Source organism: Salvelinus namaycush, chromosome 34, assembly GCF_016432855.1.
Source record: "Salvelinus namaycush isolate Seneca chromosome 34, SaNama_1.0, whole genome shotgun sequence".
Lineage (NCBI taxonomy): Eukaryota > Metazoa > Chordata > Actinopteri > Salmoniformes > Salmonidae > Salvelinus > Salvelinus namaycush.
In genome coordinates this window covers 17,719,260-17,733,268 of record NC_052340.1, presented here as the reverse complement: position 1 = coordinate 17,733,268, position 14,009 = coordinate 17,719,260, and the positions used below count along the sequence as shown (strand labels likewise).

Sequence of the window (14,009 nt, the reverse complement as noted above, 5' to 3'; positions counted from 1 at the left end):
TTCCTCCACTAGCTAGTACTGACATACTGCCAGTATCCTTCCTCCACTAGCTAGTACTGACATACTGCCAGTATCCTTCCTCTCTCTCTCCCAGTTTCTCTCTTCCTGCTCATCTCTCTCCCTACTGCTTCCTACTCCATTCCCTCCCTTTACTTCCCCCTCTCTCCTCTCTCTCTGTCTGTCTCTGTGTCTGTCTGTCTGTCTGTCTGTCTGTCTGTCTGTCTGTCTGTCTGTCTGTCTGTCTGTCTGTCTCTCTGTCTCTCTGTCTCTCTGTCTCTCTGTCTGTCTGCCTCTGTCTGTCTGTCTTGTCTGTCTGTCTCTCTCTCTGTCTGTCTGTCTGCCTCTCTCTCTGTCTGTCTGCCTCTCTCTCTGTCTGTCTGCCTCTCTCTCTGTCTGTCTGTCTCTCTCTCTGTCTGTCTACATCTCTCTATGTATGTCTGTCTCTCTCTCCGTCTCTCTGTCTGTCTACCTCTCTCTCTGTATGTCTGTCTCTCTCTCTGTCTAAATCTCTTAGATATTAAATTATACAGAACATTGTTATTTGTTTATAGTTTACTCACACTATTAAAAGCAAATTGAGTATAACTAGGGACTGTGAGTTGGGTTCACTCAACCCATGTTTTTACTCTATGTTACAACTCCTGAATAATTGAGAGGTTTGTTTTGGTTGCAATTAACTAATGTTACGTAAGAAGCAAAAAGGCTTCATTGTAAATATGCAGAGAAGCTCTGATCACACATTAATTTTAAATGCATGACTAATCTTGTACTGTGCTCCCTGTACCGGTCCAATAAATAAAAACACCAGCTCTCATTGTTATTCCACCTCCCACTTACAAAGAGACATCTGGATTGATTTGCTGTAGCTAACGTTCTGACCAGAATAGTGCAGTGGGTCTGCTGAGTGTTGAAATGGAGGGAGAGACAGGCAGGAGGCAAGAGGTGGCCGGAGACAGAGTGGCTGGCAGGCAGGCAGACAGACAGGCAGAGTAGGGCAGGCTGTGGGCTGGGAGCTGACAGGCTGTGAGTGTGTGACAGCCTCCCTGGCAAACGCTACCAGGGGGAGAACAGATAAACAAGCAGGAAGTAAAGCACAGAGCCTAGAGAGAGAGCTGGAGAGAGAGAGAGAGAGAGGAGCTAAGGAATAAGATGACAGAGCATGCAGAGGCTTCAGGGAGGCTCATGAGTTTGGCCAGGAGCCAATGGCTTGCCACACTTCACACAGGAACAGATAAATAAATAATGGTAAATAACCATAACTCTCCTGTATCCTTCCTCCATCTTCCTCATCCCACCCAAGGTGTATTTGCATTGTCTGACAAGCCAAAATCCAAAATATGGCAGTGCCAGGCAGCTACTGTGGTGGGGACAGAACCATATGCCTGTATGAAAGGATTCTGTGTGATGAGTCAGTATTGACTTTTCCAGAGTATGTGCTTATGAGATTTGAGCTTAAGGGCATACAATATTTGGGGCTCATCTCTCAGATATGGACGGAATAAAGAGAAAAGTTAAGGCTTTAGTTATACTGAAATTGGTTAGCTCCTGGGATCAATAATAATTGATGTGTGAAGTGGCTCATGTATTGAGTTTTCTCTCTCTCTCCATTGTCTCTCCCTCCTTTCACTCTCTCTTCCCCCTACTCTCTCTCCTTTCTGTATCTCTCTCTCTCTTCCTCCCTCTTTCTCTCCTTTCTCTATCTACAATTCTTTCTTTAATTCTCTCTCTCCCTCTATCTCTCTCTCTCTCTCTCCCGCTCTCTCTCACTCTCTCCCTCCCTCTCTCCTATCTTAAATCTGTAGGGAGCCTGTATCGCCTGGGGCGTCCTCGATGTGTCCCTCAGAGCAGCATCGATGGGTTAGAGGACATGGAGGTAGGAGAATCACAATACACACTCTGATAAATAAATGACCAGTATAACTACCCTACACTCCGTCTGTTCATGATGTGTCTCTCTATTATCTATAGTATATATGAATGAGTTGTCTCTCTATTATCTATAGTATATATGAATGAGTTGTCTCTCTATTATCTATAGTATATATGAATGAGGTCTCTCTATTATCTATAGTATATATGAATGAGTTGTCTCTCTATTATCTATAGTATATATGAATGAGTTGTCTCTCTATTATCTATAGTATATATGAATGAGGTGTCTCTATTATCTATAGTATATATGAATGAGGTGTCTCTCTATTATCTATAGTATATATGAATGAGGTCTCTCTATTATCTATAGTATATATGAATGAGTTGTCTCTCTATTATCTATAGTATATATGAATGAGTTGTCTCTCTATTATCTATAGTATATATGAATGAGGTGTCTCTCTATTATCTATAGTATATATGAATGAGGTGTCTCTCTATTATCTATAGTATATATGAATGAGTTGTCTCTCTATTATCTATAGTATATATGAATGAGGTGTCTCTCTATTATCTATAGTATATATGAATGAGGTGTCTCTCTATTATCTATAGTATATATGAATGAGGTGTCTCTCTATTATCTATAGTATATATGAATGAGTTGTCTCTCTATTATCTATAGTATATATGAATGAGGTGTCTCTCTATTATCTATAGTATATATGAATGAGGTGTCTCTCTATTATCTATAGTATATATGAATGAGTTGTCTCTGTATTATCTATAGTATATATGAATGAGTTGTCTCTCTATTATCTATAGTATATATGAATGAGGTCTCTCTATTATCTATAGTATATATGAATGAGTTGTCTCTCTATTATCTATAGTATATAGGAATGAGTTGTCTCTCTATTATCTATAGTATATATGAATGAGTTGTCTCTCTATTATCTATAGTATATATGAATGAGTTGTCTCTCTATTATCTATAGTATATATGAATGAGTTGTCTCTCTATTATCTATAGTATATATGAATGAGGTGTCTCTCTATTATCTATAGTATATATGAATGAGGTCTCTCTATTATCTATAGTATATATGAATGAGTTGTCTCTCTATTATCTATAGTATATATGAATGAGGTGTCTCTCTATTATCTATAGTATATATGAATGAGTTGTCTCTCTATTATCTATAGTATATATGAATGAGTTGTCTCTCTATTATCTATAGTATATATGAATGGGTTGTCTCTCTATTATCTATAGTATATAAATTAGTTGTCTCTCTATTATCTATAGTATATATGAATGAGGTCTCTCTATTATCTATAGTATATATGAATGAGGTGTCTCTCTATTATCTATAGTATATATGAATGGGTTGTCTCTCTATTATCTATAGTATATATGAATGAGTTGTCTCTCTATTATCTATAGTATATATGAATGAGGTGTCTCTCTATTATCTATAGTATATATGAATGAGTTGTCTCTCTATTATCTATAGTATATATGAATGAGGTGTCTCTCTATTATCTATAGTATATATGAATGAGGTGTCTCTCTATTATCTATAGTATATATGAATGAGTTGTCTCTCTATTATCTATAGTATATATGAATGAGGTGTCTCTCTATTATCTATAGTATATATGAATGAGGTGTCTCTCTATTATCTATAGTATATATGAATGAGTTGTCTCTGTATTATCTATAGTATATATGAATGAGTTGTCTCTCTATTATCTATAGTATATATGAATGAGGTCTCTCTATTATCTATAGTATATATGAATGAGTTGTCTCTCTATTATCTATAGTATATAGGAATGAGTTGTCTCTCTATTATCTATAGTATATATGAATGAGTTGTCTCTCTATTATCTATAGTATATATGAATGAGTTGTCTCTCTATTATCTATAGTATATATGAATGAGTTGTCTCTCTATTATCTATAGTATATATGAATGAGGTGTCTCTCTATTATCTATAGTATATATGAATGAGGTCTCTCTATTATCTATAGTATATATGAATGAGTTGTCTCTCTATTATCTATAGTATATATGAATGAGGTGTCTCTATTATCTATAGTATATATGAATGAGTTGTCTCTCTATTATCTATAGTATATATGAATGAGTTGTCTCTCTATTATCTATAGTATATATGAATGGGTTGTCTCTCTATTATCTATAGTATATATGAATGAGTTGTCTCTCTATTATCTATAGTATATATGAATGAGGTCTCTCTATTATCTATAGTATATATGAATGAGGTGTCTCTCTATTATCTATAGTATATATGAATGGGTTGTCTCTCTATTATCTATAGTATATATGAATGAGTTGTCTCTCTATTATCTATAGTATATATGAATGAGGTGTCTCTCTATTATCTATAGTATATATGAATGAGTTGTCTCTCTATTATCTATAGTATATATGAATGAGGTGTCTCTCTATTATCTATAGTATATATGAATGGGTTGTCTCTCTATTATCTATAGTATATATGAATGAGTTGTCTCTCTATTGATAATAGTATATATGAATGAGGTGTCTCTCTATTATCTATAGTATATATGAATGGGTTGTCTCTCTATTATCTATAGTATATATGAATGAGTTGTCTCTCTATTATCTATAGTATATATGAATGAGGTGTCTCTCTATTATCTATAGTATATATGAATGAGTTGTCTCTCTATTATCTATAGTATATATGAATGAGGTGTCTCTCTATTATCTATAGTATATATGAATGAGTTGTCTCTCTATTATCTATAGTATATATGAATGAGGTCTCTCTATTATCTATAGTATATATGAATGAGTTGTCTCTCTATTATCTATAGTATATGAATGAGGTGTCTCTCTATTATCTATAGTATATATGAATGAGTTGTCTCTCTATTATCTATAGTATATATGAATGAGTTGTCTCTCTATTATCTATAGTATATATGAATGAGTTGTCTCTCTATTATCTATAGTATATATGAATGAGGTGTCTCTCTATTATCTATAGTATATATGAATGAGGTTTCTCTATTATCTATAGTATATATGAATGAGTTGTCTCTCTATTATCTATAGTATATATGAATGAGGTGTCTCTCTATTATCTATAGTATATATGAATGAGTTGTCTCTCTATTATCTATAGTATATATGAATGAGGTGTCTCTCTATTATCTATAGTATATATGAATGAGTTGTCTCTCTATTATCTATAGTATATATGAATGAGGTGTCTCTCTATTATCTGTAGTATATATGAATGAGGTGTCTCTCTATTATCTATAGTATATATGAATGAGGTGTCTCTCTATTATCTATAGTATATATGAATGAGGTGTCTCTCTATTATCTATAGTATATATGAATGCAGGTCCAGGAGTCTTGCCTTATACCACTAACCCACTTCTCCCTCCTCTCCCCTCACATCCTCCTCATCCTCACCTCTTTTCTTACTCTTCTTTGGTCATTCCTTCCTCTCCTCCACTTGGCAGAAGACCCAGTGTAAGACCCACGTGTTGCTGCTGGTGTTGCATGGTGGGAACATCCTGGATACGGCAGGGGCAGACCCTGGCACCAAGGCTGGCGATGCCACCACGCTGTCCTCTGTGCTGGAGAAGGTGGCTCGGGCACACTTCCAGGCCGCAGCAGAACATGTGATGATCAAGCTAGTGGCCTGCCCGGCTGTGTGTGCCGAGGCCTTCTCCCTCGTCTCCAAGTGAGTCAATCACACAACACGTCAAGGGGGGGAAAAATATTGACATTCTTAATATTTCTTTATTTTTAGGATTATGATTTTTTCTTTCTGTTTGGCATTGAAATGCAGTTTGTATTGGCCTTTCATCCCTTTCAGATTGCCTCAGCGCTGCCTCCCGTCGCTGAGCTGAATAGCTGAAGCACAGTGGAGAGTCATGATGGCTTTATAGCAGTAGTAGCTTGTGATATGTGGGCTATATTTGATAGCATTTCCATTGAGGTGGATTCACCACCCAGCAGCGATTTGCCAGCGATTTAGTCTGACAGTCAGAATGACACTACACCGTTTAGGCATGTTTGTCATTTTTAAGGAGGCAGAATACCCAAGTGACCATTTCCAGGTCACACAAATTGGTCTCGGGAATCAAATGAGTCAACAGCGACGTCGGGCCAGAGATAACAGGCTGCCAATTCTGTTGAAGGTTAAATTGGAAAATATATAGAGCAGGCAGCCTTTAAACAGATGTTGGGATGTTAATTAGAATTCCACTGACATTTCCCAGGCTTTCGAGGCATTTGGAAAATTAAACTCATAACCTTTTTTCCTGCTCACTGTTTTTAATTGATCTACCATTGAAGCCACCTAAAGACACTAGCTCTATTCAGCTAACAGAGGAAGAAAGATTAAATTGAATCCCAGAGTGACTTGAAATGACTGGTTCGAATTGCATTCGTGTTCCGGTGCTGTTTGGGTGACTTTGTTTATTATTGGGATCATAGTGTGTCATTTGATGACTCGCTATGGTCTTTACCTAATTAACGACCGTTGTTATTATTGGGCTCCTGTGTCTTTATCTGGTTGTGGCGTAGAGGGAACTGAATTGAAGATGATACGTTTGAGGTATCAGTTACCTCCAGAATAAGCTGCTGCCCGTCTTCAATGTTGATCTATTCAAAAAATCTTCTACATGTACAGTAGTTACTCTAGCTGGCTGCCTTGAAAGCAGATGATGATGGCTGCCTGCAAGTCTTCAATCACACATAAGCCTTAAAGAGGTTTTCACTCTCTTTGGATCCTCTTCTTTAAACCACCTCCGTTAAGTAATGAAGACCTTGGGCAGGTGAAAACTAGAAGACTTTGTAGACTATCTTCAGTTTTTCCTGTTCTAAGGACGAGGCAGAAGCAGCATCTCTCTGTTCTGTTCGGGCGATTGTCGGCAGTATATGTCAGGTTGCTGTCTGCACAGAGACTAATGTTTTCATGTTGTATTTAAAGCTGCCAGACTTTCAGGGGAAATCATGTTTCAGCTCCCTACTCTATATATTGTCTTTGGTAGAATGTCACTTTGTTTTGCGCAGATCTTTTCCATTGATATGCCAGTGAAGATGTTTGTGTCTATATTTCCACTAGGTAGTATGTGTGGACTGGAAGCCAGGAGACTGGGTTCTGAGGCTGCGTCCCAATTAGCAACTTATTCCCCACATAGTGCACTACTTTGATCAGTAGGGAATAGGGTGCCGTTTGGGACGCACACTGAGTCTTCCGTCCGTCTGTCTGTCTGGTGCGGTGATTGGCGTTGGTGAGAGATAGTGACTGGAGGCGAGAGCTTAAATAGAGGGCTGTAGTGTTGCCTCAGCAGCTGTCTTGACATCTTTCTGCCTGTCTGCCTCCCTGCACGGCAAAGCAACGGCCAGGGAAGGAACAACATCCCTTGGGACTCCGTGTGTGTGTGTGTGTGTGTGTGTGTGTGTGTGTGTGTGTGTGTGTGTGTGTGTGTGTGTGTGTGTGTGTGTGTGTGTGTGTGTGTGTGTGTGTGTGTGTGTGTGTGTGTGTGTGTGTGTGTGTGAGTTATTGCCACATTTCTAAATCGCTGCTCCATGTACACTCTTCGAAAAAAAGGTGCTTTCTATACTGAACAAAAACATAAACACAACATGCAACAATTTCAAAGATTTTGCTGAGTTACAGTTTATACAGTTCATTTTCTAAGAGTTTATTCCTGGACGGGCACATACAAACACAAATACACGTGTGTAACCGCATAAAGACTGCCACACACATACAAGTGTGCACTGTGCATGCCCACATACACACACAAACACATGCAGGTGCACACACACACACACATTAATTGATGTCACTGCCATTAAATTGTGTTTTTAGGCATGCCATTATAAACATCAGCCACAACAACAGCAGAGGAATACAATGCAGAGGCGATGGTGGGAAAAGAGATTGCTGCTGTGCCGCTAATTCAATCTCCTGCTGGGATTTGACAGCTCTGTGGGAAATCTCACTAGGGAGTGGATGGGCTCTAGCCTCTTAACGCGTCAAAGAGCAGCTCCAGTCTGAACAGGCCTCTGTGGAGGTCAGGGCGTGATTCCCTGTGTGTAGAACACAATGAGCTGGTGTGTTTGTGTTGTGTGTTTTTCTCCTGATACCGGTGCTGTTCTCTTGGGCTGTGTCACAAATGGCACCCTATTCCCTACATAGTGCCCATAGCGTTAAAAGTGGTGCACTATGTAGGGAATAGGGTTCCATTTAGGACACCACCTTCTTGGTGTCTGGGCAAGGCCCATGGTGATCCTGAGAGGCCCTGAGAGCTCATTATGGGCTTTCTCTCCTAATGAAGGGACCAGCCGCCGCTGGCGAGCTGCTAGGTGTCAGGAGGAGAGCTGTAATGAGAGGCTTGAGTTGGGGAACACACACACCTAACACACACACACCCACACAGATACACATGCACACAAACACACAAGCGCTCTCATGCACACACACAGAATGAGGATGTGAACCAGTCAGTCTGACTCCTCACCATCGCACATCCAATTAACAAGTGACAACAAGTAAAGCACCTCAATGTATTTATTTTCCTGTGACACAACACATTTCCTCTGTGACAGTTGAAGATATACAAAACAGTGTCTACAGTTAAACTAATTAACAACTCAATCTCAAGTGATGTCTTAAAATGGTTTCCCTGATGGTGCTGGTCTTGTATTCCTTTAGCTGAGGACAGGGACCGACAAGGAGTTTGACCTGACAGTGACCTGAGGACAAGGAGATGGATACCACTCATTATTCTGTACATTCGTAGCACACACAGCCAGAGAGCAGCAGCTCTCACTCTACTCCACACATCTTTGCCTAATTAAGCTCACCGTGAGCTGTGCCTCTGCATCTCCCCCTGTCTCTCCATCTGTCTCTCCGTCTGTCTCTGTCTCTCCGTCTGTCTCTCCCTCTCCCCTGTCTCTCCATCTGTCTCTGCCTCTCCCTCTGTCTCTCCCTCTCCCCTGTCTCTCCCTTTGTCTCTCCCTCTGTCTCTGCCTCTGCCTCTCCTTCTGTCTCTCCCTCTGTCTCTCCTTCTGTCTCTCCCTATGTATCTTCCTCTCCCTCTGTCTCTCCTTCTGTCTCTCCCTCTGTCTCTCCCTCTGTCTCTCCTTCTGTCTCTCCCTCTGTCTCTCCCTCTGTCTCTGCCTCTCCTCTGTCTCTCCTTCTCTCTCCCTCTCCTTCTGTCTCTCCCTCTCCCTCTGTCTCTGTCTCTCCCACCGTCTCTTCCTCTCCATCTGTCTCTCCTTCTGTCCTTCTGTCTCTGTCTCTCCTTCTGTTTCTCCTTCTGTCTCTGCCTCTCCTTCTGTCTCTCCTTCTGTCTCTGCCTCTCCTCTGTCTGTCTCTCCTTCTGTTTCTCCTTCTGTCTCTGCTTCTCCTTCTGTCTCTGCCTCTCCTTCTGTATATGTCTCTGTCTCTGTCTCTCCCTCTCCCTCTGTCTCTGTCTCTCCCTCGTTAGCTTTGTAAACTGTGTGCCCTGTAAACCCAGGCCATTAAGATAAGGGGAGGGCAATTAAGCAGAAATTCCACAAACCCTCTCTGAAGAGAGCCTTTTTCAGTCTTGCTTGCTCTGTGACATTAGAGGAAGTGGGAGAGAATGTGAGAGAGTGTAACCTTCTCTCAAGGTTAGGCTGCTGTGTTAGCTTTGAGGAGAGATGCTAGCTTGCTGATGCTAGCTTAGGGCTTATCTGTTTAATCAGCCTTATCTCCTCTCTCTTGTCATGCCGCTCCTAATGGATGGATCCTGTTAATGGCAGCTAGCTAGGCATCTCTTCATAAGCACATTAATATGTAAACCTGTAGAATCAGACACTCTACAGAAATGGATGTGAGAAAGGATGATAAACATTGTGTCCAAAATGGCACCCTATTCCCAATGTAGTGCACTGCTTGTGCCCATAGGACTCTGGTCAAAAGTAGTGCTGTATATAGGGAATACGGTGCCATTTGGAACTAAACCCAATTCTGATTCTAACAGTTTTTGTTAGAAGTGTTACACACAGGCAGAGAGCGAGTAGCCAAGGATCTCTTAATTAAAGTGTGTGCTGCTTTTTAAATTTAATGTAATCATTTTTTGTACCCCTTTTTCTCCCCAATTTTCGTGATATCGAATTGGTAGTTACAGTCTTGTCCCATCGCTGCAACTCCCATATGGACTTGGGAGAGGCGAAGGTCGAGAGCCATGTATCCTCCGAAACACGACCCTGCCAAGCCAAACTGCTTCTTAACACACTGCTCACTTAACCCTGAAGCCAGCCGCACCAATGTGTCTGAGGAAACACCGTACAATTGACGACCAAAGTCAGCGTGCATTACGCCCGGCTCGCCACAGGAGTCACTAGAGCGCGATGGGACAAGGCCATCCTGGCCGACCAAGCCCTCCCCTAACCCGAACGACGCTGGGCCAATTGTGCACCGCCCCATGGGTCTCTCGGACGCGGCCGGCTGCGACACAGCCTGGGATAAAATCCGGGTCTGTAGTGATGCCTCAAGCACCGTGATGCAGTGCCTTTTACCGCTGCGCCACTCAGGAGGCCCAGGTCTGTGCTGCTTTGATGGTATACCACAGTATATCCCCAGCTTCTACCCCGGCTAGCATGAACACTCTCCTAATGAGAACATATGCGTGTGTGTGTGTGTGTGTGTGTGTGTGTGTGTGTGTGTGTGTGTGTGTGTGTGTGTGTGTGTGTGTGTGTGTGTGTGTGTGTGTGTGTGTGTGTGTGTGTGTGTGTGTGTGTGTGTGTGTGTGTGTGTGTGTGTGTGTGTGTCTCATTATCTCACACAGCAGAGATACTCTCTCATAGTGTCTGGAGACTTGAAAGCCACTGTGTTCCCATTAGGATCTGTGTTGTTAATATGGCAGACTGAGAAAGATGAGAACCAATAGTCTCAGTCTCCTGAGACAGTTATCCACAGTGTTAACAGTGTTAGCTGTATTGATGTTGCTATGTCAACCTCATTAGCATTTTTGCCTCTTCTGAGCATCTTTAGGGCTGAACATGCTGTCTTAATTGAGAATCTGGAGAATCTAACCTGATTCCTATTACAGTCTTAATTAATGAGCCCTTGGTTGAGCAATAATTTTACACCTGGAAGACAGGTTGCTGTTTCCCTACTTCTAAATAATTGTACTGATTCAAAACAAACAGCACCAAGAAATGTGATTCCCAGCCCAACTTTAAATCAACCAACAACAACATACCTGTATAGTGGAATCCAATAACACTGAAAGTCAGTAACAAAGCATTGTCTGGACACTATAAAGGTAAAGAATAGACATCCCACAGAAATACCAACAGCAGGTGTTTGCATAAGTAGTTTACTAATTATCCATCTCTAGAAATAATTAAGAACAGGCTGACGAGAGAAGCTGGGTGGGTGTTGTCTTGTTGTGTTGTGTCTAGGTGCCCTTTGACCTTGGGCCTGGCCGTGTAACCACCTGTCCAGGGGTGTTATGGTAATGTGTGTTTGTCCTGGCCAGCAGTGTTAAGGTAATGTTTGTGTCCTGTGCCAGCAGCAGGGGGCTCTACAGGGCTCTGTTAACACGACAGGAACAGCATGACACAGCACAGCTATAGCTATGACCTTGCCCTCAGTACATTACACAGGCCCTTGACAGTGACTACCGGTGGATAACCCATTTAGTACCGCTGTTACAGTCTAAGTACTTACAGTACGCAGCTTTAAAAGCAGACAGTCGGCCATTCTGGGGGTCTTGTACCAGCTTCAGATACATTCTAGTCAAACGGAACCTTTTACCTAGCACATTGCCTAACTGTACCTGTGAAAGAACTGAACAGAAAACTGTTCCTATCACTTTTATACTGTAGGCAAGTCTTATTATTGTGGTGTCACAGTTTCATGCTCCATGTTCCCCACCACAGACACAGGGGATAAACATACGACATTATAAAATCCATGTACACTAACAACAAGTGTTAAAATAGGCAAAAAAACACACACATTTCTTCCCACAGGGCCGTGGGGTGAGACAGGGATGCAGCTTAAGCCCCACCCTCTTCGGCATATATATCAACGAATTGGCGAGGGCACTAGAACAGTCTGCAGCACCTGGCCTCACCCTACTAGAATCTGAAGTCAAATGTTTACTGTTTTCTGATGATCTGGTGCTTCTGTCACCAACCAAGGAGGGCCTACAGCAGCACCTAGATCTTCTGCACAGATTCTGCCAGATCTGGGCCCTGACAGGACCCTGACATACCAATTAGGATCTGGCTAAAAATACTTGAATCAGTTACAGAACCCATTGCCCTTTATGGTTGTGAGGTCTGGCGTCCACTCACCAACCAAGAATTCACAAAATGGGACAAACACCACATTGAGACTCTGCATACAGAGTTCTGCAAAAATATCCTCTGTGTACCACGTAAAACACCAAATAATGCATGCAGAGTAGAATTAGGCCAATACCCGCTAATTATCAAAATCCAGAAAAGAGCAGTTAAATTCTACAACCACCTAAAAGGAAGCGATTCCCAAACCTTCCATAACAAAGCCATCACCTACAGAGAGATGAACCTGGAGAAGAGTCCCCTAAGCAAGCTGGTCCTGGGGCTCTGTTCACAAACACAAACACACCCCACAGAGCCCCAGGACAGCAACACAATTAGACACAACCAAATCATGAGAAAACAAAAAGATAATTACTTGACACATTGGAAAGAATTAACAAGAAAACAGAGCAAACTAGAATGCTATTTAGCCCTAAACAGAGAGTACACAGTGGCAGAATACCTGACCACTGTGACTGATCCAAACTTAAGAAAATCTTTGACTCAGTGAGCATAGCCTTGCTATTGAGAAAGGCCACGTAGACAGACCTGGCTCTCAAGAGAAGACAGGCTATGTGCACACTGCCCACAAAATGAGATGGAAACTGAGCTGCACTTCCTAACCTCCTGCCAAATGTATGACCATATTAGAGACACATATTTCCCTCAGATTTCACAGATCGACAAAGAATTCGAAAACAAACCCCGATTTTGATAAACTCCCAATGAGTGACCTCATTGGTGAATTGGTGAAATACCACAGTGTGCCATCACAGCAGCAAGATTTGTGACCTGTTGCCACAAGAAAATGTCAACAAGTGAAGAACAAACACCATATTTATGTTTATTTATTTTCCCTTCTGCACATCGTTACAACACTGTATATATACGTAATATGACATTTGTAATGTCTTTATTCTTTTGGAACTTATGTGAGTGTAATGTTTACTGTTAATTTTGATTGTTTATTTCACTTTTGTATATTATCTACTTCACTTGCTTTGGCAATGTTAACATATGTTTCCCATGACGATAAAACCCCTTGAATTGAATTGAATTGAGAGAGAGAGAGCAGGGCTACTCCTCCCTTCACAGTAACAGCCAGACATCACAGCTTTAGCTTGCCATCCACCTGGAAAGCTCCATTTCTCTCCTTGATGTTCTTATCAATGGTAGTATGTCTACAGGGATACTGCTAGGTCTTTGCACCATGTAGACCCCACCCCTCACCATGTAGACCCCACCCCATGTAGACCCCACACCCCATACTGGTCCCTCCAGGCTCTGAGTCCATCCCAAATGGCACCCTATTCTCTATAGAGGGCATTACGTGCCACGCCCTGATCTGTTTCACCTGTTCCTGTGATTGTCTCCACCCCCTCCAGGTGTCGCTTATTTTCCCCAGTGTATTTATCCCTGTGTTTCCTGTCTCTCTGTGCCAGTTCGTCTTGTATGTTAGTCAAGTCAACCAGTGTGGTTTTCCCCGTACTACTTTTGCTATGCTCTTTTTGATAGTCTTCCTGGTTTTGATCCCTGACTGACTCTGGACTACTTTCCCGCCTGCCTGATCATCCTGCCTGCCCTGATCTTGATTCTGCCTGCCCTTCGGTACCTTTTGGACTCTGAACTGGTTTTGACCCTTTTGCCTGTCCACGACCATTCTCTTGCCTTCCCCTATTGGATTATTAAACATTGTAAGACTCCAACCATCTGCTTCCTGTGTCTGCATCTGGGTCTCGCCTTGTGCCTTGATACTACGTTTGGCCAGAGCCATAGGGCCCTGGT

General features: G+C 41.6%; 1 protein-coding gene across 1 annotated transcript in view; it reads left to right on the top strand.

The window, feature by feature from the left end:
* Positions 1-14,009, top strand: part of LOC120028360 (membrane-associated phosphatidylinositol transfer protein 3-like) — a 146,391-nt gene that overhangs the window by 73,563 nt on the left and 58,819 nt on the right. Inside the window, exons 4-5 of the mRNA XM_038973579.1 lie at positions 1,803-1,873; positions 5,402-5,625. Of these exons, the coding sequence (XP_038829507.1) occupies positions 1,803-1,873; positions 5,402-5,625 (295 nt within the window). The remainder of the gene's footprint in view (positions 1-1,802; positions 1,874-5,401; positions 5,626-14,009) is intronic.